Source organism: Podarcis pityusensis, assembly GCF_964106645.2.
Source record: "Podarcis pityusensis genome assembly, chromosome: 13".
Taxonomy (NCBI): Eukaryota; Metazoa; Chordata; class Lepidosauria; order Squamata; family Lacertidae; genus Podarcis; species Podarcis pityusensis.
Genome location: NC_138038.1, coordinates 50,173,356 through 50,192,850, shown reverse-complemented (window position 1 = coordinate 50,192,850; position 19,495 = coordinate 50,173,356). Strand labels below are relative to the sequence as shown.

Here is a 19,495-nt window from a genome sequence, read left to right as displayed (position 1 = left end):
GTGTGGGTATCTTCTGTAGGCTAGGACGATATCTAATCAGGAAATCAATCCTATTTTTAAAAATTAAAACGTAAAATTTCGTGTGCAAAACGTTTAATGGAGATGCCGGGGATCGAACCCGGGGCCTCATACATGCAAAGCATGCGCTCTACCACTGAGCTACATCCCCGCCCGCCATGAACGCTCTGGAAATATATATTGAAAAGGCATAGTTATTGTGCAACCAAAGAAAACCCAAGTATCTAAACTGCCCATGCTAGTTCTAGACTACATTAGGTGCTTGTAACCTTGAAAACAAAACCCAACAGGAACGATAAAGCTTTTTACTTCAAGCCTTCCGTCCCTTCAGTCAGCTCTACTATGAAGTCAAGCTAAACTCTCGAGAATTCCCAATTCACTAGTGCAGATGCAGAAAGCCTTTTAAAAAAATAGAACATTTTAGCGCATTTTAACAGCTCTTTTATGGGCAAGTGGTGGCCCTTAAAAGGGCCGTTTGTGCTGCGAATACGAAATCAAGAATTTAGCCGCCAAATCCATACAGAGTACGACCTTGGCGCTTCAAGGCGTACACCACATCCATAGCGGTCACGGTCTTCCTTTTCGCGTGCTCCGTGTAAGTTACGGCATCGCGGATCACGTTCTCCAGAAACACCTTTAGGACACCGCGAGTCTCCTCGTAGATCAGCCCAGAAATACGTTTCACTCCTCCGCGGCGAGCCAGCCGGCGAATAGCGGGCTTAGTGATTCCCTGGATGTTATCACGAAGGACCTTCCTATGCCTTTTGGCACCTCCTTTGCCCAAGCCCTTGCCACCTTTGCCACGGCCAGACATCTTGCAAAATCACAATCGGCTACAAACTCACGAGAAACCAATGTAGCGTAAGCCTCTGCAGTTGTCCTTTTATATTATCGGATCCGACCAGAGGGAAAACTTCAACGTTTGCTCCACCCACGCCTCTCAACCAGTAAAAATACGCCGCGGGTCTTCATACAATTCAACCTGCCGAATGACGTTTTTCCTAGTGAAGATAAACAATTCTGTCAGCGTACATGAATTACAACTTCGGTGCTTTTGATAACACCCGTCCTAGCTTCTTGGAAATCGAATTGCTGGTGATTTGTATTTATTTTTTGACAAATAAATGGCTGGAAAAAGCACGGCACGAGACAGAAATTCCACTTCACTTAAATCTATCCGCTAATTTTAACTGTGAACTAAGGGAATGGAGAAGAGAACAGAGTTAATTTAGCTTTAGCGCCCCTTGGTAAAAACTGAATATTATATTATTAAGTTTCTATACTACTGTACCTTTTATCAGGATTACAGGGCTGTTTACAATACAAAAATACATAGTGAAAATAACAATAACCCCTCAGACACACTTTAAAAGGCCACAACACAGATTGCTTAATTAGCCAAAGGTTTATATTCTAAAACTGATAAGTGTTCTAGAACTAATTTTTAAAAAACTCAATCTGTAAAGTCTACAAGCTGAAGCAGGAAGAACCTTGCTTTGAAGACCAAACTAATGCCAATGTACTGGAAGTAGCAAATATCACCACTGTTGAAGAAATGATTCTTCAACATCCGCTTCGTTGGATTGGTCACGTTGTTTGGATACCTGATTATTGTCTTCCAAAGCAACTACTCTATTCCATACTTGAAAATGGAAACCGTGATGCTGGTGGTCAGCAAAAGAGGTTTAAAGACTCTCAAGGCAAATCTTTAAAAATGTAGTATAAACACCAGCAATTGTGAAACGCTGGACAGCAAGTGCTCCAGTGGGAGAACAGTCTTTACCAAAAGTGTCATGGGATTTGAAGACACTCAAACTCAGGACGCAAGGGAGAAACGCGCTAAGAGGAAGGCACGCTTGGCAAACCCTCGCCGTGATCAACTCCTGCCTAGAAACCTATGTCCCCACTGTGGAAGGATGTGTGGATCCAGAACTGGCCTCCACAGTCACTTACGGACTCATTGTTAAGACCGTGTTCGTGGAAGACAATCTTACTTGGCCATGAGAGATCGCCAAAAAGATGACAATGACTCCTAGGTAATAGGAATCAGAACTGCAGCTGTCACCTATCTTCATGTTACCAGAACACATTGACCAATAATATATTTGGAGGCTGCTGTGGGAGAGAATTGGGGGAATCTTAAGAGGAAAAGTAGTTTGAACCGCCGATGGGGGGGAAAATAGGTTTGGGGAGGTTCGAATTCCTTCAAAACATGAGTTTTCGGATTTCACAGGTATTCTTGCCTTGATTAGACACTAAATAAGTCATTAAATAGTCCCCTGGGAAAAGACTGGATGAAACTCAAAACTGCTTTTCCTGCGTCCAATATTTATTTTATTGAAAAGGTTGTAAAGGAACGCAACTACATACCAAGGTTTTACTATTCAGATTTAATACAATAAAGAAATGGATTCAGTTTCTAGTTTCACAGATGTGAAATCACAATTAATATATGGTACAAAGTGCAGAGTGGGGGGAGGAAGTGACCAGGCAACATTTTTGAGAGAAGTATAAAGTTGGGTAAGTGATAGGACTTGATAATTCTTAACGAACGTTTACTCACTGTGACTCAAGGGGGAAAATAAGTTGTAGGTTCTATTGAGATTTGAACTCAAAACGCTGGAATCAGGGTCCAGAGTGCTAAACATTACACCATAGAACCACATAAAACAAACTATATTATCAGATCCCGAAGCTGCACAAAAGAAAATGGTTAATTACCAATTAGAAAATGTGTATATAGCTATTCAATGTGTGTGCTTATGCAAAGTGGTACTACTAGTGGTAGGTTGATATGTTACCAGTTATTACAACAGAACAATGTTGTCTCCCAAAAAGCAGTAACTTGCCTTTTCCTGTACAGTGGTACATCATGGTTAAGTACTTAATTCATTCTGGAGGTCCGAACTTAACCTGAAACTGTTCTTAACCTGAAGCACCACTTTAGCTAATGGGGGCCCCTGCTGCCGCCGGAGCACGACTTCTGTTCTCATCCTGAAGCAGTTCTTAACCTGAAGCACTATTTCTGGGTTAGCGGAGTCTGTAACCTGAAGCGTATGTAACTTGAAGCATATGTAACCCGAGGTACCACTGTACTGGATTGGTAAACAGTTCTTAATGCTTATTACACCAATGAAGCCCCCCCCCCCTTAAATTCTAGTAACTCTGTTGAACCAATTTCTTAATACATTTTAAACTGTTACTTTTGAATGTGGTGGCCAGATTGTTGTAGATATTTTGGGGACAAGTTGGAAGCCCTAAGAAATAAAACTCAGTAGTGATTTCATCTTTTAAAATAATTTGTGTGGCTCTTAAAAGAGCCTTTTGGTTTAAGTGGAGGGTTTTTTTCCCAAGTTTACTTGGAGCTGGTGTACTTGGTGACAGCCTTGGTGCCCTCAGACACGGCGTGCTTGGCCAACTCCCCGGGCAGCAGCAGGCGCACAGCAGTCTGGATCTCCCGGGAAGTGATGGTGGATCGCTTGTTGTAATGGGCCAGGCGGGAAGACTCGGCAGCGATGCGCTCGAAGATGTCACTGACGAAGGAGTTCATGATGCTCATGGCCTTGGAGGAGATGCCCGTGTCCGGGTGGACCTGCTTGAGCACCTTGTAGACATAGATGGAATAGCTCTCCTTCCTGCTCTTCTTGCGCTTCTTGTCGCCCTTCTTCTGGGTCTTGGTAATGGCCTTCTTCGACCCTTTCTTGGGCACGGGAACCGACTTCGCAGGCTCAGGCATCTCGAAGCGATTCCACCAACCGCCGAGAGAGAAATGAAGCGCTCTTCGCCGCCGCTTGTATTTATACGAGTCTCATGCAAATTAGCACCTCAAACGCTCAAATTTCTATTGGTCGGCAACTTAGTATGCAAATAGCAGTGGAAGCGTTTGTTTGTCATTGGCTAACCAAGGCTCCTTCACTTTAGCGCCAACTGGGAGTCCATTTCCTATTGGTTAAATCGAGAGTTCGCTCTCATTGGTTTAGTTTCCCCCGCCATCCAATCAGAAGTGTCCATTTACAATCCGAGAAACGAACTGGGCAAATGAGAAGCCGCGCGGGAATTTTGAAGCTTTGCTCGCGGCTTATGGGATTCGCATTGGGCGTCGCTTGACCGCGATGAGTTTTTAGGATAATGGCAGGGATCTCAAAGGACCGACCAGTATCCCTGGTTTGTTCCCTTTTCGGATTAGATGCATGCAAACCAGACAATGAGCTCTTTGGAGCTTGCCGTTTGCTATCCGCTGCTGCATTTGATTATGATGAACAGGAAAATAATCCCGCTATTTGCCTTGGGAAAGGGGAAAGATAAACACATTGGGAGGCTGCCCTGCGCCTCTTTGCCTCCTAGTTCTCCCAGCCGAGGGAAGTCAGGATGCTGAATGTATGTTAAGTCAGCTCTGTCTTCAGCCAAACCAGCCACAGTAATACGCGTCCAAGGGCCAGTGGCGCAATGGATAACGCGTCTGACTACGGATCAGAAGATTCTAGGTTCGACTCCTGGCTGGCTCGGGAAGGGGCAACTTTTTGGGGGAAGAGGAGGCGAGCCAATCTGTGAGCTAAATGGGCCACTGGTCTGACTCGGTATAAGGCGATTTCCAAAGCAGGACCCGGCTTAGCTTGATGTTTTCATTGTGGCATCTGCAATGGAGGAGGATGTTCTGACAACGATCCTTACAAAGTGTCTCATCCTGCTCCTTGGGGTTTCAGTTTCTGCTCTACTGCTGCTTCCCACGAAGAGCATCTACTTGCCGACTCTTAGAAGAGGATGCTGAGCTAAGAGAGGCCACTTTGGCCCCATCAACTTCTAAAGTTTGCATGACCCCTTTCTGAGCATCCTTCCTCTTTCTCACCTCCAGCCCCACTCTGCTGCTCTGTCATTTTCTCAAGCGCTTTGGTTAACAGGCAAAAGCACAGCAAGGACGGATGTGGTGAGCTCTGCTCTTTACTCCTGTGGTCAGCTTTAGGGACAGGCAGCATGTTGATGCAGGCCAGCACTTAGGTCCCTGGCAAGGAACTGTTGTTATTACATTCTAATTTAATAATCCAGGTTTTTATCTGCTTTTCTATTACAGTTTCCTGGCCTTTATGTTGCATATTTGTTTTGATGGTGTACACACCAAGAAGCCATGCACTGTGCTCTTGAATTTGCAGGGGTGGGGGCTGGTGCTTTCTCATGCTCCCCCTCCACATTGTTGCATTCTGGCTACTTTGAAACTCACATAATTGTAGAGTTATAACCCTAGTCCAACCCCTTGCAATGCAGGGATATGCAGCTGTCCCATATGGGAATCAAACTTGCAAACTTGGCATTATCAGTCCCATGCTCTAACCAACCCAGGCGGAACTGAACGCTATCTATCTACACTATCAATTTGAACACTGATAAAAACAAGTGATGGCATTGACACAGCTAGATCAGATGTGGTTAGCAGCTCTTTGATGGGACTGAGTAAAGCTTATGGCCTATAGGCTGAGTTCTGCACCGAGCTCAGGGTTCATGTCATTGAAATTCTGCTCAGTATTGATCCAGAGGAGAACTCCAGCGTATCGTTAGCAGAGCAAAAACTTAAACACATTGCAGGATTCCCAAAAAGTAGACCAAAGGCAATTGATATTTCATCCAGCAGAGAGCTTTACTGAAGGCAAATGAGCATAGCGGTCACAAATCCAATGCATTCAGGATTGGCACCGTCCATAAGAAATCCAGTTACAACAGACTTAACTTAAACTTACAATAACTTATAATAAGACTAAACCTCAACACTATATCCTGGAGGTTTTGCTGAATATGATTAGAAGGGACCAGTTGGTAAAAGGTATACAGGTCGGAGCGAAACAGTACAAATTGAGAGCATTTGCAGATGACTTAGTATTGACGTTACAGGAGCCAGAATCTAGTACCAAAAGGGTTTTAGAACTGATTCAAGAATTTGGTCAAGTAGCAGGATTTAAATTGAACAAGTCAAAAACTAAGGTTTTAGAGAAAAATTTAACATCGATTGAAAGAGAGAGGTTTCAGAATGAGGCAGGTTTAACAGTGGTTAAGAAAGTTAAATACCTGGGGATTAACATGACAGCAAAAAATGGGAATTTATTTAAAGACAACTATGAAAAATGTTGGGCTGAAGTGAAAAAAGATTTAGAAATTTGGTCAAATTTGAAGCTTTCACTGCTGGGCCGTATTGCTGCAATAAAAATGAATGTATTGCCTAGAATGTTGTTTTTGTTTCAAACTTTGCAAATTGTGGACAGAATAGATTGTTTCAAGAGGTGGCAGAAAGATATTTCTAGATTTGTCTGGCAGGGCAAGAAGCCCAGAATAAAATTTAAAATACTAACTGATGCAAAGGAAAGAGGTGGATTTGCCCTGCCAGACCTTAAACTTTACTATGAATCAGCAGCTTTTTGCTGGTTGAAAGAATGGCTACTTCTTGAAAACACTGACATTTTGGACCTAGAAGGTTTTAATAATGTATTTGGATGGCATGCATATCTATGGTATGATAAGGTCAAAGCACATAAAGCATTTAAAAACCATATTGTCAGGAAAGCGCTGTTTAATGTTTGGATAAGATATAAGGATTTGTTAGAAAACAAAACCCCAAGGTGGCTGTCACCCATGGAAGCGAAAGCCTTGAAAAAGCTCAATATGGAGGTCAAATGGCCGAAATATTGGGAAATTTTGGAACAAGATGGAGATAGACTGAAATTGCAGAGCTTTGAAAAACTAAAAAACAAAGTGCGAGACTGGCTTCATTATTTTCAGATAATGGAGGTATTTAAATTGGACAAGAAAATTGGCTTCCAGGTGGAAAAATCAAAATTAGAAACTGAACTGTTAGAACCCAAAACTAAGAATTTGTCAAGAATGTATAACCTGCTGCTGAAATGGAATACTCAGGATGAAACGGTAAAATCGGCTATGATTAAATGGGCACAAGACGCTGGACATAACATTATGTTCGCTGACTGGGAACAGTTGTGGACCACAGGTATGAAATTTACAGCATGTAATGCCTTAAGAGAGAATATTTATTATGAAAATGATATACAGGTGGTACATAACCCCAGTCAAGCTTGCAAAAATCTATCATTTGCCCGATAATAAATGTTGGAAATGTAAAGAAACTGAAGGTACATTTTTTCACCTTTGGTGGACGTGCCCAAAGATTAAGGCTTTCTGGGAAATGATATATAATGAATTAAAAAAGGTATTCAAATATACCTTCCCCAAGAAACCAGAGGCCTTTCTCCTGGGCATGGTCGGCCAAATGGTGATAAAAAAGGATAGAACTTTCTTTATGTATGCAACAACAGCAGCAAGAATACTCATTGCAAAGTATTGGAAGACACAAGAACTTCCCACACTGGAGGAATGGCAGATGAAACTAATGGACTATATGGAACTGGCGGAAATGACTGGTAGAATCCGTGACCAGGGAGAAGAGTTGGTGGAGGAAGATTGGAAGAAATTCAAAGATTATCTACAGAAACACTGTAAAATTAAAGAATGTTAGAGTGATGTTGGATTGAAAATGAGTGGTTTCCAGCTGTACAGGATTTAAAGTTATAGATAAACTAAGATTAAGGATTAGGATTAAAGAAGTTTAAGGAAATGGAAATTTGGCTTTTAAGAGGTAAAATTTTAATGTTATATTATATTAAGATTAAAGATTGGGATTAAAAAAGTGGGAAAGAAATTGCTGGACAAACAATTTGAACTGGAATACAAAAGAGGGAGGTATGAGGAGGTCCAGAAAACAAGTAAATTTAAAGATGGAAATGAAAAGGTGATACTGTTTTTAATTGTTCTTTTTGTCTTGTATTTTGTTTTTTCTTTGTTTGTTTTTTTGGGTTTTTTTGGACTATGTATTGTGCTTTTTTGAATTGTGTATTTTTCGTTTATGTTTTTCTGTTTAATCTTTTATTGAAACCTTAATAAATATCATTTAAAAAAAATAAAAATAAACCTCAACACTATATACAGAATTGGTGGAGCTGATTGAGAGAATCAAAAACCAGTGTGATGGAGCTTTCCAAAAAGACTGGAGTAAATTTGTATAATATTTGAAGGATAATTGTAAACAATTAACAACACTAGCAGGGTTGTTCTGAAAAGACCTGTAACAATGATTTCTGCCTTTTTATATTTACTCAAAATTTGTGATAATTGGAATAAGTGAAATGTAAATTGGAAGAGGTACAAATGCTAGGATATAGAAGTGAATTATGAGAACCATGAGGCGGGAGGGAGGGGAGTCGATTAGCTCATATGAGCAAAGAGTTAAGGTAACAATAAGGATGTATTTAAATATTATAAAGGCAAATTGATATTTCATCCAGCAGAGAGCTTTACTGAAGGCAAATGAGCATAATGGTCACAAATCCAATGCGTTCAGGATTGGCACCGTCCATAAGAAATCCAGTTACAACAGACTTTAACTTAAACTTACAATAACTTATAATAAGACTAAAACGCTATATATAGAACACCACACCAGAAGGAAGAGAGACAGAAAGATAAAGTGAAACCCAAGCTCCTCACAGCCGTATTATTATCCATAGTCAGCATGACTTTGACAGAAGAAATAAGGCAGGCATGCTGAACAGGTAGATTGTGATCTGCCGGCAGATCACTGGACGTTTGTGATAGATCACCAGGGGGTAGATCACTGCCAGTTTTTAACTGTGTGAGTAGATCACGGTCTCTTGGGAGCTGGCCACCCCTGAAATAAGGGAACCAGTTTAAGTCAGCTGTACTCAGCTTCTCTGAAGGAACAACTCAAACATCATGAACCTTCTGCTTGTTTCTTTCACACAGAGAAAAGGTCCCAGAACCCTCTCAAATTAAGCAGAATAGGAAAGATCTCTACACATCAGATCAAGAAATGCTAACTGGCAATGTGCTGGAGGGAAAGGTGTGGTGTTGCAGTTCCTGTCTTTGGGGTTTGTTTCAGCAGCACCAGATTCTTGTCTGTCTTGAGAGAGAGAGCAGGGAAAGGAGGGAGATGGGTCCCCCAGCCGTGGGTGATCTTTGAAGGATACGGACAGAGCATGAAGTCTGCCGCTTTTGTGACAGGTTGGTGACCTCTCTGCCCTCCTCAGATGGGGGAAATTTGCTTTCTATCTCACATTCACACAATTTTTATTGCATCTCTCCTTTGTTCTGCACTTCCAGCCTGTCTCCAGATCCTTCTTGTGAGATCAACCCACCCAGGTAAAGTTGACTTCCATTCTTGTTTGTTGTTATTGTTGTTTAGTCGTTTGGTTGTGTCCGACTCTTTGTGACCCCCTGGACCAGAGCACGCCAGGCACTTCTGTCTTCCACTGCCTCCCGCAGTTTGGTCAAACTCATGCTGGTAGCTTCGAGAACACTATCCAGCCATCTCGTCCTCTGTCGTCCCCTTCTCCTTGGGCCCTCCATCTTTCCCAACATCAGGGTCTTTTCCAGGGAGTCTTCTTCTCTTCTCATGAGGTGGCCAAAGTATTGGAGTCTCAGCTTCAGGATCTGTCCTTCCAGTGAGCACTCAGGGCTGATTTCCTTAAGAACGGAGAGGTTTGATCTTCATGCAGTCCATGGGACTCTCAAGAGTCTCCTCCAGCACCATAATTCAAAAGCATCAATTTTTTGGCGATCAGCCTTCTTTATGGTCCAGCTCTCACTTCCATACATCACTACTGGGAAAACCAGAGCTTTAACTATACGGACCTTTGTTGGCAAGGTGATGTCTCTGCTTTTTAAGATGTTGTCTAGGTTTGTCATTGCTTTTCTCCCAAGAAGCAGGCGTCTTTTAATTTCATGGCTACTGTCACCATCTGCAGTGATCATGGAGCCCAAGAAAGTAAAATCTCTCACTGCCTCCATTTCTTCCCCTTCTATTTGCCAGGAGGTGATGGGACCAGTGGCCATGATCTTGGGTTTTTTTATGTTGAGCTTCAGACCATATTTTGCGCTCTCCTCTTTCACCCTCATTAAAAAGTTTTTTAATTCCTCCTCACTTTCTGCCATCAAGGTTGTGTCATCTGCATATCTGAGGTTGTTGATATTTCTTCTGGCAATCTTAATTCTGGCTAGGGATTCATCCACCCCAGCCTTTCGCATGATGAATTCTGCATATAAGTTAAATAAGCAGGGAGACAATATACAGCCTTGCCGTACTCCTTTCCCAATTTTGAACCAGTCAGGTGTTCCATATCCAGTTCTAACTGTAGCTTCTTGTCCCACAAAGAGATTTCTCAGGAAACAGATGAGGAGATCAGGCACTCCCATTTCTTTAAGAACTTGCCACAGTTCCAAGGGATGTAAGGGTGTTACGTACTTTTTTTATTTAAAAAATGTCACACACACCCCTTGTTACAAAATTAAATAATTAGACTTACATGGCTGACAAAGAATGGGTCACTAGGAGGGGTAAAATACTAAACACATTATTTTTCAGTACACAATAATCTGGTGGTTACAGTAAACTAGTATAATGAATTCTTCAGCAAATCAACTTGAGTAGGAGGAGCGAGCTAATGAGTTGTGCTTGCTTATCTGCACCATACTGCAATATATGTTGTATTTCTCATCCATGTGTTGTCTCATATGTATACTTAATAAAATCACACCATGAAGTGTAAAAATTATACTGTTTGTTTCCCTCCTTTTCCGTTTTTGTGACAGCTTCTCCATTACAGCTGTTTGTCTGACTGTGTTACACCGGTGATCAATATTCATTAATTGCAAGTTTCTCCAGGTTCTGGCTATTACCATTCTAGCTGCCGTTAATAAATGTGTTATCAATTCCTTCTTCATTGGTCCATATCTGAAGTATATAAATTAAGTGGTCGCTGGGGTTGTCTGAGAGATCTCTTTAAAAACTTCTTTCCAAAGTAGTTCTATTTGTGGACATTCCTACCACATATGTTGGTATGTGCGTATAATTTGCACCCTCTGCAACATAACGGAGGGCTATTGGGTTTTAAGGGAGGCACCTCAGTGTTAAATACCATCCATGCACAATTTTGAGAGAACTTCCTCAAGTCGCAGATTCAGGGCTGCATTTAGGTTTGATGTGGCCCTCAGCTACTGAAGGTAATGGGGCCCTTTATATGTCCAGCTGTCCTTTGCCAACAACAAGTTGTTTTTGTTGAATATATGCTATATGATTATTTATGGACCTCATAGGTATCTAATGTCTTTTACACATAACAAATAGGAGCCTACGCAACACAAAACACTGTTGCTGTATGTAGGTTTTATTTTGTTTTTTGTTTTTTATTTTGGAGATGTACATCCTCTATTTTCCACCCACATTCTGATTCAATGTCTTTTTTTGTTTGATTATCCATATTTTTTATCAGCATCTTGGTTTCCCCTTTCTTTAATTTAAAGGTCTTTAAGCAGAGGCTTGACAACCATATGTCAGGAGTGCTCTGATGGTGTTTCCTGCTTGGCAGGGGGTTGGACTCGATGGCCCTTGTGGTCTCTTCCAACTCTATGATTCTATGATTCTATGATTCTATGATTCAATTTTCCAGATCTATTTGTCTCTTTTGTCACACCTGGTATGCTCACTCTTGGTTGCTCTAAGGTTAATACAATGTCATCCGTGAACACTTTTATTTTGTAATTTTGCTGGCCCACTGTTATTCCATGAATTTTATTATTCATCCTTATATTTCTTCTCCCTTTCTATGTTCCTTTCTATTTTCCACGGTTTACCTTTTCCCTTTTGGCCACCAGATGGCGCCAGAGACACTCCTGTACTTGACTGCTACTTATGTCTCACATCCCACAGGTAATACATGTTGTTGTTGTTGTTGTTGTTGTTGTTGTTGAGTAATTTAGTCGTGTCCGACTCTTCGTGACCCCCTGGACCAGAGCACGCCAGGCACTCCTGTCTTCCACTGCCTCCCGCAGTTTGGTCAAACTCATGTTCGTAGCTTCGAGAACTCTGTCCCACCATCTCGTCCTCTGTCGTCCCCTTCTCCTTGTGCCTCCATCTTTCCCAACATCAGGGTCTTTTCCAGGGAGTCTTCTCTTCTCATGAGGTGGCCAAAGTCTTGGAGCCTCAGCTTCACGATCTGTCCTTCCAGGGAGCACTCAGGGCTGATTTCCTTCAGAATGGATAGGTTTGATCTTCTTGCAGTCCATGGGACTCTCCAGAGTCTCCTCCAACACCAGAATTCAAAAGGATCCATTCTTTGGCGATCAGCCTTCTTTATGGTCCAGCTCTCACTTCCATACATCACCACTGGGAAAACCATAGCTTTTACTATACGGACCTTTGTTGGCAAGGTGATGTCTCTGCTTTTTAAAAGTAGAGACAAGTAATACATAGGAAGCGCTTTTCATAGTGTGTGCCTTCAGATTCCTTCTCAGAGTGTCTTTGTCCTCTGGATTTCATGTGTTTGTTTCCTGACTGGCTGGGTTTCCTCTCCTTCTCCAGAGATTCCACCTGCAGCAAGTCTTTCCTTGGATCCCCAGCACCACGTCTACATCAGAAATGAAAAGGTGATTCTCACTTGTTCGGCTCCTGATGGTTTGGAGGTGGCAGGATACACGTTCTCCAAAGAACAGCAAGATCAGACCTTCAAGGAGTTGCCCAATAGTGGAATGGGGCCTTATGAGATGTTCCGTGTCAATGAAGATACTGTTGGGAATTACAGCTGTGTGTACTGGATCATGTCCTCAAGTGAGGAAATCTTTTCCTCACAGAGCAACCTTGTCTTTGTAGCCATGGCAGGTGAGCAGCCTTGCATTTTACTGTTTGACATTGTCTTGTTGACTCGCAACACAAGAGGGAGAGGAGCACTGTGTTCCGAAAGGATTTCAGACTGCCTTGAAGGTAATAAGGTACAGTGGGACCTTGGTTCTTGAACTTAATCCGTTCCGGAAGTCCATTCGACTACCAAAACCATTCGAAAACCAAGGCACAGCTTCCGATTGGCTGCGGGAGCTTCCTGCACTCAATCTGAATCCACATCGGACGTTCGGCTTCCGAAAAACGTTAAAAAACTGGAACACTTACTTCCAGGTTTGCGGCGTTCAGGAGCCGATTTGTTTGTCGACTAAGCCATTCGAGAACCATGGTACCACTGTATGGTGGTACCTCGGCTTACAGACACTTCAGGTTACAAACTCCACTAACCCAGAAATAGTACCTCGGGTTAAGAACTTTGCTTCAGGATGAGAACAGAACAGAAATTGCGCAGTGGCAGCGGGAGGCCCCATTAGCTAAAGTGGTGCTTCAGGTTAAGAACAGTTTCAGGTTAAGAACGGACCTCCAGAACAAATTAAGTTCTTAACCAGAGGTAAAGGTAAAGGGACCCCTGACCATTAGGTCCAGTCGTGGCTGACTCTGGGGTTGCGGCGCTCATCTCGCTTTACTGGCTGAGGGAGCTGGCGTACAGCTTCCAGGTCATGTGGCCAGCATGACTAAGCCGCTTCTGGCGAACCAGAGCAGTGCACAGAAACGCCGTTTACCTTCCCGCTGGAGTGGTACCTATTTATCTACTTGCACTTTGACGTGCTTTCGAACTGCTAGGTTGGCAGGAGCAGGGACCGAACAACGGGAGCTCACCCCGTCGCGGGGATTCGAACCGCCGACCTTCTGATCGGCAAGTCCTAGGCTCTGTGGTTTAACCCACTGCGCCACCCGCGTCCCTAACCCAAGGTACCGCTGTACTAGTAATGAAAGGAGGAGCATTCACATCCCCTCCTACATTTCCCTGATGAAAATAGGGACATCCTAAGGGAAAGTGGGACATTCCAGGATCAAATCAGAATCTGAGACGGCTTCTGTAAATCCAGAGGCTGTCCCTGGAAAATTGGGATACTTGGAGGGACTCCTTTCATTTACTGAATCCAATTTCCTTCAGAGTAAACATACTGTGGGTGCTAGCATGCGGGAATCTTTATTGTTGAGTTATTAAATGCCATGTGCATCTGTCTACTAGGTAATTTCATTTCCTACTGATGGCGTATATATTGCAAAGGAGCAACGCCTTAGGTGAGATTAGATTATATCCAATGCTAGTCCTACTCAGAGTAGATGCATTGAAGGTAATGGGGCATGGCTAACTTAAGGCCATTAATTTCAATGGGTCTCCTCTGAGTAGGACTTATCTGGTTGCAATACATCATCAGGTCTGAATGTTTTTTCGGGGGGGGGGGTTGAAATTTGTGGGGAAATTGTTCTCTGCTGAACCCCAGATTCGTAACACAAACTTCTTTGGGTGTCATAGTTGGCCACAGAGCTGAATGAATGAATCTTTATTTGTGTCAGCCATCGGCCATAGCAATAAAACAACAATATAATATACAAAGAATAGAAATAAAAAGTCAATTATATAAAATACATTTTAGGGTTTTGAATCAATAGTCAAATAGTGGATCTTATTCTGATGGCCCCAGCTAAAAACCTTGCAACCTTTGCTGTCACCTGCTCATCTTGATCTGCCAAGAGAAAGGGCACCGTGGCAGTGGTTGGATGACCCAGAATGGACAATAAAAGAGAGGTGATAATCTCATTCCTCAAGTCTTTATAAAGAGTGAAAGCATGCGCCACCGATTCAGGACTACCATCTCCACAGGGACATAAGCGTTTTTCATGTGGAATCTGTTGGAATCGTCCCTCAAGTACAGCCAAGGGCAATACATGCAATCTCACGAGATTAAAAGTGCGTCTATATTTTAGAATTGCTAGGTTATGCAGGTAGGGTGCCAGAGAGTCGAAATGGGAAGGTGGAAAGTAGTCATACCATCAGCAAAAGTTTCTTATTGTGGCCAAGTTGTTCTGATGCTCAGTCTCATTTAAGGTAAAGGTAAAGGGACCCCTGACCATTAGGTCCAGTCGTGGCCGACTCTGGGGTTGCGGTGCTCATCTCGCTTTAGTGGCCGAGGGAGCCGGCGTACAGCTTCCGGGTCATGTGGCCAGCATGACTAAGCCACTTCTGGCGAACCAGAGCAGCGCACAGAAACGCCGTTTACCTTCCTGCCGGAGTGATACCTATTTATCTACTTGCACTTCATGCTTTCGAACTGCTAGGTTGGCAGGAGCAGGGACCGAGCAACGGGAGCTCACCCCATTACGGGGATTCGAACCGCCAACCTTCTGATCGGCAAGTCCGAGGCTCTGTGGTTTATCCCACAGCACCACCCACGTCCCGTGTCAGTCTCATTCAGGCGCTGACAAATTAGACCGCTTTCTTTACTATAGCCCAAAGTGAGTAGCTGTTGTTGTGGTGATAAACCACAAGAGTGAAGTTTTTGGTAGACAATTTTAATCCAGGCGCTCTTGTGACCATCTTGCAGCCACAGAGCTGGCAATCGACGAAGCAGAATGCCAGCGTCAGAGCCCTGACTTTTCATAGAGCTGTCCAGCCAAAATACATGCCTTCGCTCTAAAAGCCAAGTGGACCACAGTCTCTTAACCACTGAGCCAAGTCATTGTCCTCAGCTGATTGCTTCTCCTTTGTGGATCACTCCAGATCACCCTCCCTCTCCGACGCTGATAGTGGATCCTCCACCTGGAGCAGTGAATGAAGGAGACTCGCTAAACATCACTTGCCTGGCCAGCGAGGGAGAGACTGAGAAAAGATTCACTTTCTACAGGGATGGACTTGCGATAACCTTCAGCGACGAATTATCTGTGTGGAGCTTCAGAGAACCTGGAACTAACTTCTCAAATGCCTCTGTTAGCATCTTGAAAGCCAAGCTCAACCATAGTGGAGAATTTGCTTGCAGCTATGAGGAAGAGGTTGGTGGCCGGTGGGTGACCTCTTCCTGGAGCCAGACGGTGAAAATCATGGTGAAAGTCCCAGGCGAGTCATTTGGGGAAAGTTAGAGCTCAGTTTAGCAGAAGGATATTCCATTTTTCTGTGTTGATTGAAGTATTAAGGGGCGCCACTGGATGGGCCAGAAAAAGGGGGGAGATTGAGTAAAATGTCTGTCATTCCCTGTAACCTGTAAATGTCATCTATTTTATTTCCTATGCCTTTTGTTGTTGTTTAGTCGTTTAGTCGTGTCCGACTCTTCGTGACCCCATGGACCACAGCACGCCAGGCACTCCTGTCTTCCACTGCCTCCCGCAGTTTGGTCAAACTCATGCTGGTAGCTTCGAGTCCAACCATCTCGTCCCCTGTTGTCCCCTTCTCCTTGGGCCCTCCATCTTTCCCAACATCAGGGTCTTTTCCAGGGAGTCTTCTCTTCTCATGAGGTGGCCAAAATCTTGGAGCCTCAGCTTCACGATCCTTCCTTCCAGTGAGCACTCAGGGCTGATTTCCTTCAGAATGGGTAGGGTTGATCTTCTTGCAGTCCATGGGACTCTCAAGAGTCTCCTCCAGCACCAGAATTCAAAAGCATCCATTCTTCGGCGATCAGCCTTCTTTATGGTCCAGCTCTCACTTCCATACATCACCTCAGCCTTATTGTTGAGTAAGAGTGAGCAGTTCATATTTGAAAGGATTGAAAGGAGAGAGAGAGAGAGGTAGAGAGAGAGGTGTTATTTGCAGGGCTCAAACATTTTTCCCTCTTCAACTTGTCTAGAAAAGTCTGGCACTAGTTACTTGTCCTGAAAGTTACTTTTCAGAACTTGAATATTTATTTTGCATGACATTTGCTGCCTGTCTCGCATCCAAGGACAAGGAAGCCTTATTAAAAACGCAATAACCTAACCATTTTTCCTTTCTTTTCTCAGATCCTTCACCATCAACAGGTCCATCGCTGGCATTTGCATATCTGGCAGTCCCGTTTGTGACTCTGATGATTCTCCTCATTCTCTACTTTGGACAGAAAAAGACTGGTAGTTATGTGATGGGTTTTGAGGATACTGTGATGCTTATGTGAATAATATTGTGTGTACCTTTTCCGCCTTTGTCTCTCTTTCTCTCCTTTTTGGAAGCAGTGAAATGCCAGCAGGATTCTGAGCCAGAAGAACAGCAGGAGGAGGAGGAGGAGGAGGAGGAGGAGGAGGAGGAGGAGGAGGAGGAACTGGGTGATCTTGAAACAGGGGAGCCCCAAACAGCAGTTTTGCAGGAACACGACCAAGTAAGCACAGAGATTCATGTGTAATATTAGTTACATCCATGAAAAACTGCCTAACTACCTTTATGGAATGTGGTGCTACTGCAAGATGCAATGATAGCCTACAAATGACCAAGCTCGTGGACAGAGATCTCTATTGTGTACTGCCTTTAGATATCTTCCAAAATTCAGATAGTTGTTTATTTCCTTGACATCTGCTGGGAGGGCATTCCACAGGGCGGGCGCCACCACTGAGAAGGCCCTCTACCTGGTTCCCTGTAACTTTGCTTCTCGCAGGGAGGGAACCGCCAGAAGGCCCTCGGAGCAGGACCTCAGTGTCCGGACTGAACGATGGGAGTGGAGACGCTCCTTCAGGCCTACTGGGCCTTTGAGGCCATTTAGGGATTTCAAGGTCAGCACCAACACTTTGAATTGTGCTCGGAAACATACTGGGAGCCAATGATCAAGCACTAGGAAGTGGGAGAAAAGCTTCCTTCTCTGAGCTCCGGCTATGTAGGGTTGTAGGCCAACAGTAGGACATATGCTCTGCATGTAGAAGGTCTGAGGATCAATCCCACTGTCCTCTTCAGGTAAGGCTGTGAAGGACTTAGAAAGCTGCTGCCAACCAGTGTCCACAATACCAGATAAGATACCCAGGGAAGTTATTTGCCAGGCCCCTCCTGCTTTCATTGCTGACCAATGGCACCCTCACATTCCTTCTGTTCCCACAGGGCTCAACCATCACCTACGCCACCATCAAATTCTGCTCTGCTAAGTCTTGCTTAGGAAATGGGCTCCGACTGGTGGAAGAGGAGAAGGTGATGTACAGCGAGGTTCTATTTCCACCTACTAACAGAGGAAGAAAGTGAAGAGATTGTGGAAAGGAAAGAGATTATGGAGTTTTGAGTGGCTGCCAAAGGATTCTACATCGCCTGCCAGTTGGTTTATTGCTCTCAGCCAGGGCATGGCTGAAGGCACAGGAGGTGCCCAACTTGCGGAAGCTAAGCAGGTCCAGGTCTGGTCAGTGTCTGGGTGGGTGACTAGCTGGGAACCACAGTTGTGCTGCTGTGATGGTGTCCAGTGATGGAAGAAAGGATGGGATGTAAATTTAAGAAAAGAAAACAAACAAATACGTGTTGGTTGAGGTCCTCTGCACGTTCCACAGAAATCAACGCAGCTTCTATTCAATAAAGACAATTCGATTCTTACAAGTTGAATTCTGATGTGATTAAAGATTTACAGTGTCATTTACAAACATGGTTGGGAAAGAGAAGAGGGCAGAAACATCTCAAAATGACAACTAATCCAGAATGCAGCTGCCAGACTGGTGATTGGGAGTGGCCAACGGGACCATATAACACGAGTCCTGCATTGGCTCCCAGTACGTTTCTGGGCAGAATTCAAAGTGTTGGTGCTGACCTTGAAAGCCCTAAATGGCCTCAAAGGTCCAGTATACCTGATGGAGCGTCTCCACCCCCATCGTCCAGCCCGGACACTGAGGTCCAGTGCCGAGGGCCTTCTGGCAGTTTCCTCCCTGCGAGAAGCCAAGTTACAGGGAACCAGGCAGAGGGCCTTCTCGGTAGTGGCACCCACCCTATGGAACGTCCTCTTTTCAGATGTTGAGAAAATAAAGAACTATATTACTCTTAGAAGACATCTGAAGGCAGCCCTGTTCAGGGAAGTTTTTAATGTTTGATGTTTCATTATGCTTTTATAGTTATTGGAAGCCGCCCAGAGTGGCTGGGGCAAGCCAGTCAGATGGGCGGGGTACAAATAATAAAATTATTCTTATTATTGTGCTTCCTGCATAGTAATATGGTTCTTATGAATATTTATTTTTTAATTTAATTTAATTTGTATGCTACCCCTCAACCGAAGTTCTCAGCATGGTTCACAGAATAAAACCGCAAAGGTCATAATAAGAACAAGAACAAAGCAAAACAATAACCCCCCTCCCAAAAACACATTTAAATAATTGCCTGGCACCTAAAAATGTATAATGAAGGCGCCAGAAGGAGCCTCCATGGGGAGAGCATCTCACAAACAGGGAGCCACTGCAGAAAATGTTGCAGATATAAAATTTTGTGCTGTTTGAAGCAAGTGGTAGCTTAAGAACTGACCCCTTTGGAAATGAAACTTTGTCCAGACCCATGAAAATATTGCTTAAACTTTTACTGGCAGAACTTTATTCAAAACAATTAAAACACCCATACAATATCTTGTGTTGACCAGCACAGGCTCAGTATCTTACAAAATAAGAAATAGTCCAAATAGACCTATAAACAGAGCACTCTCTCTCTCTCTTTCTCTTTCTCTCTCTCTCTCTCTCTCTCTCTCCCCCCCCCCCCTTTCCAACTCTTGCCAAGCCATTATCGCACGCTTTGTCCTCTGTTGCGTTCAGAGAATGACTCCATTTGCATCTTCACTCTATTGGGTTTGGAAGGCAAAGACTCAAAGGCAGCTCTGTTCA

At 43.6% G+C, this 19,495-nt stretch overlaps 3 protein-coding genes and 1 pseudogene across 5 annotated transcripts in view; 1 reads left to right on the top strand and 3 right to left on the bottom strand.

The window, feature by feature from the left end:
- Positions 1-19,495, bottom strand: part of LOC308462201 (chromosome-associated kinesin KIF4-like) — an 85,907-nt gene that overhangs the window by 60,096 nt on the left and 6,316 nt on the right. The window lies entirely within an intron of this gene.
- LOC308461376 (histone H4) lies at positions 177-2,598 on the bottom strand. Its single transcript, XM_080978249.1, has 2 exons — positions 2,582-2,598; positions 177-1,019 (listed from the first exon to the last, which is right to left on the bottom strand). The coding sequence occupies exon 2, from the start codon at positions 830-832 to the stop codon at positions 521-523; it is 312 nt and encodes a 103-aa protein (XP_080834375.1). The 5' UTR covers positions 833-1,019; positions 2,582-2,598; the 3' UTR covers positions 177-520.
- Positions 3,296-3,771, bottom strand: LOC308461375 (histone H2B 7 pseudogene; annotated as a pseudogene). Its single transcript has one exon. The product of its transcript is annotated as a histone H2B 7 pseudogene (transcript).
- LOC308462323 (uncharacterized protein) lies at positions 8,669-18,824 on the top strand. Of its 2 annotated transcripts, none has more exons than XM_080979975.1 (7): positions 8,669-9,093; positions 9,193-9,231; positions 12,449-12,745; positions 16,700-16,804; positions 16,907-16,961; positions 16,992-17,049; positions 17,757-18,824. In XM_080979975.1, the coding sequence occupies exons 1-7, from the start codon at positions 8,916-8,918 to the stop codon at positions 17,892-17,894; spliced, it is 870 nt and encodes a 289-aa protein (XP_080836101.1). In that variant the 5' UTR covers positions 8,669-8,915; the 3' UTR covers positions 17,895-18,824. The 2 variants fall into 2 exon arrangements, with proteins under 2 accessions (XP_080836101.1, XP_080836100.1); XM_080979974.1 differs by having other exon boundaries at positions 16,904-16,961.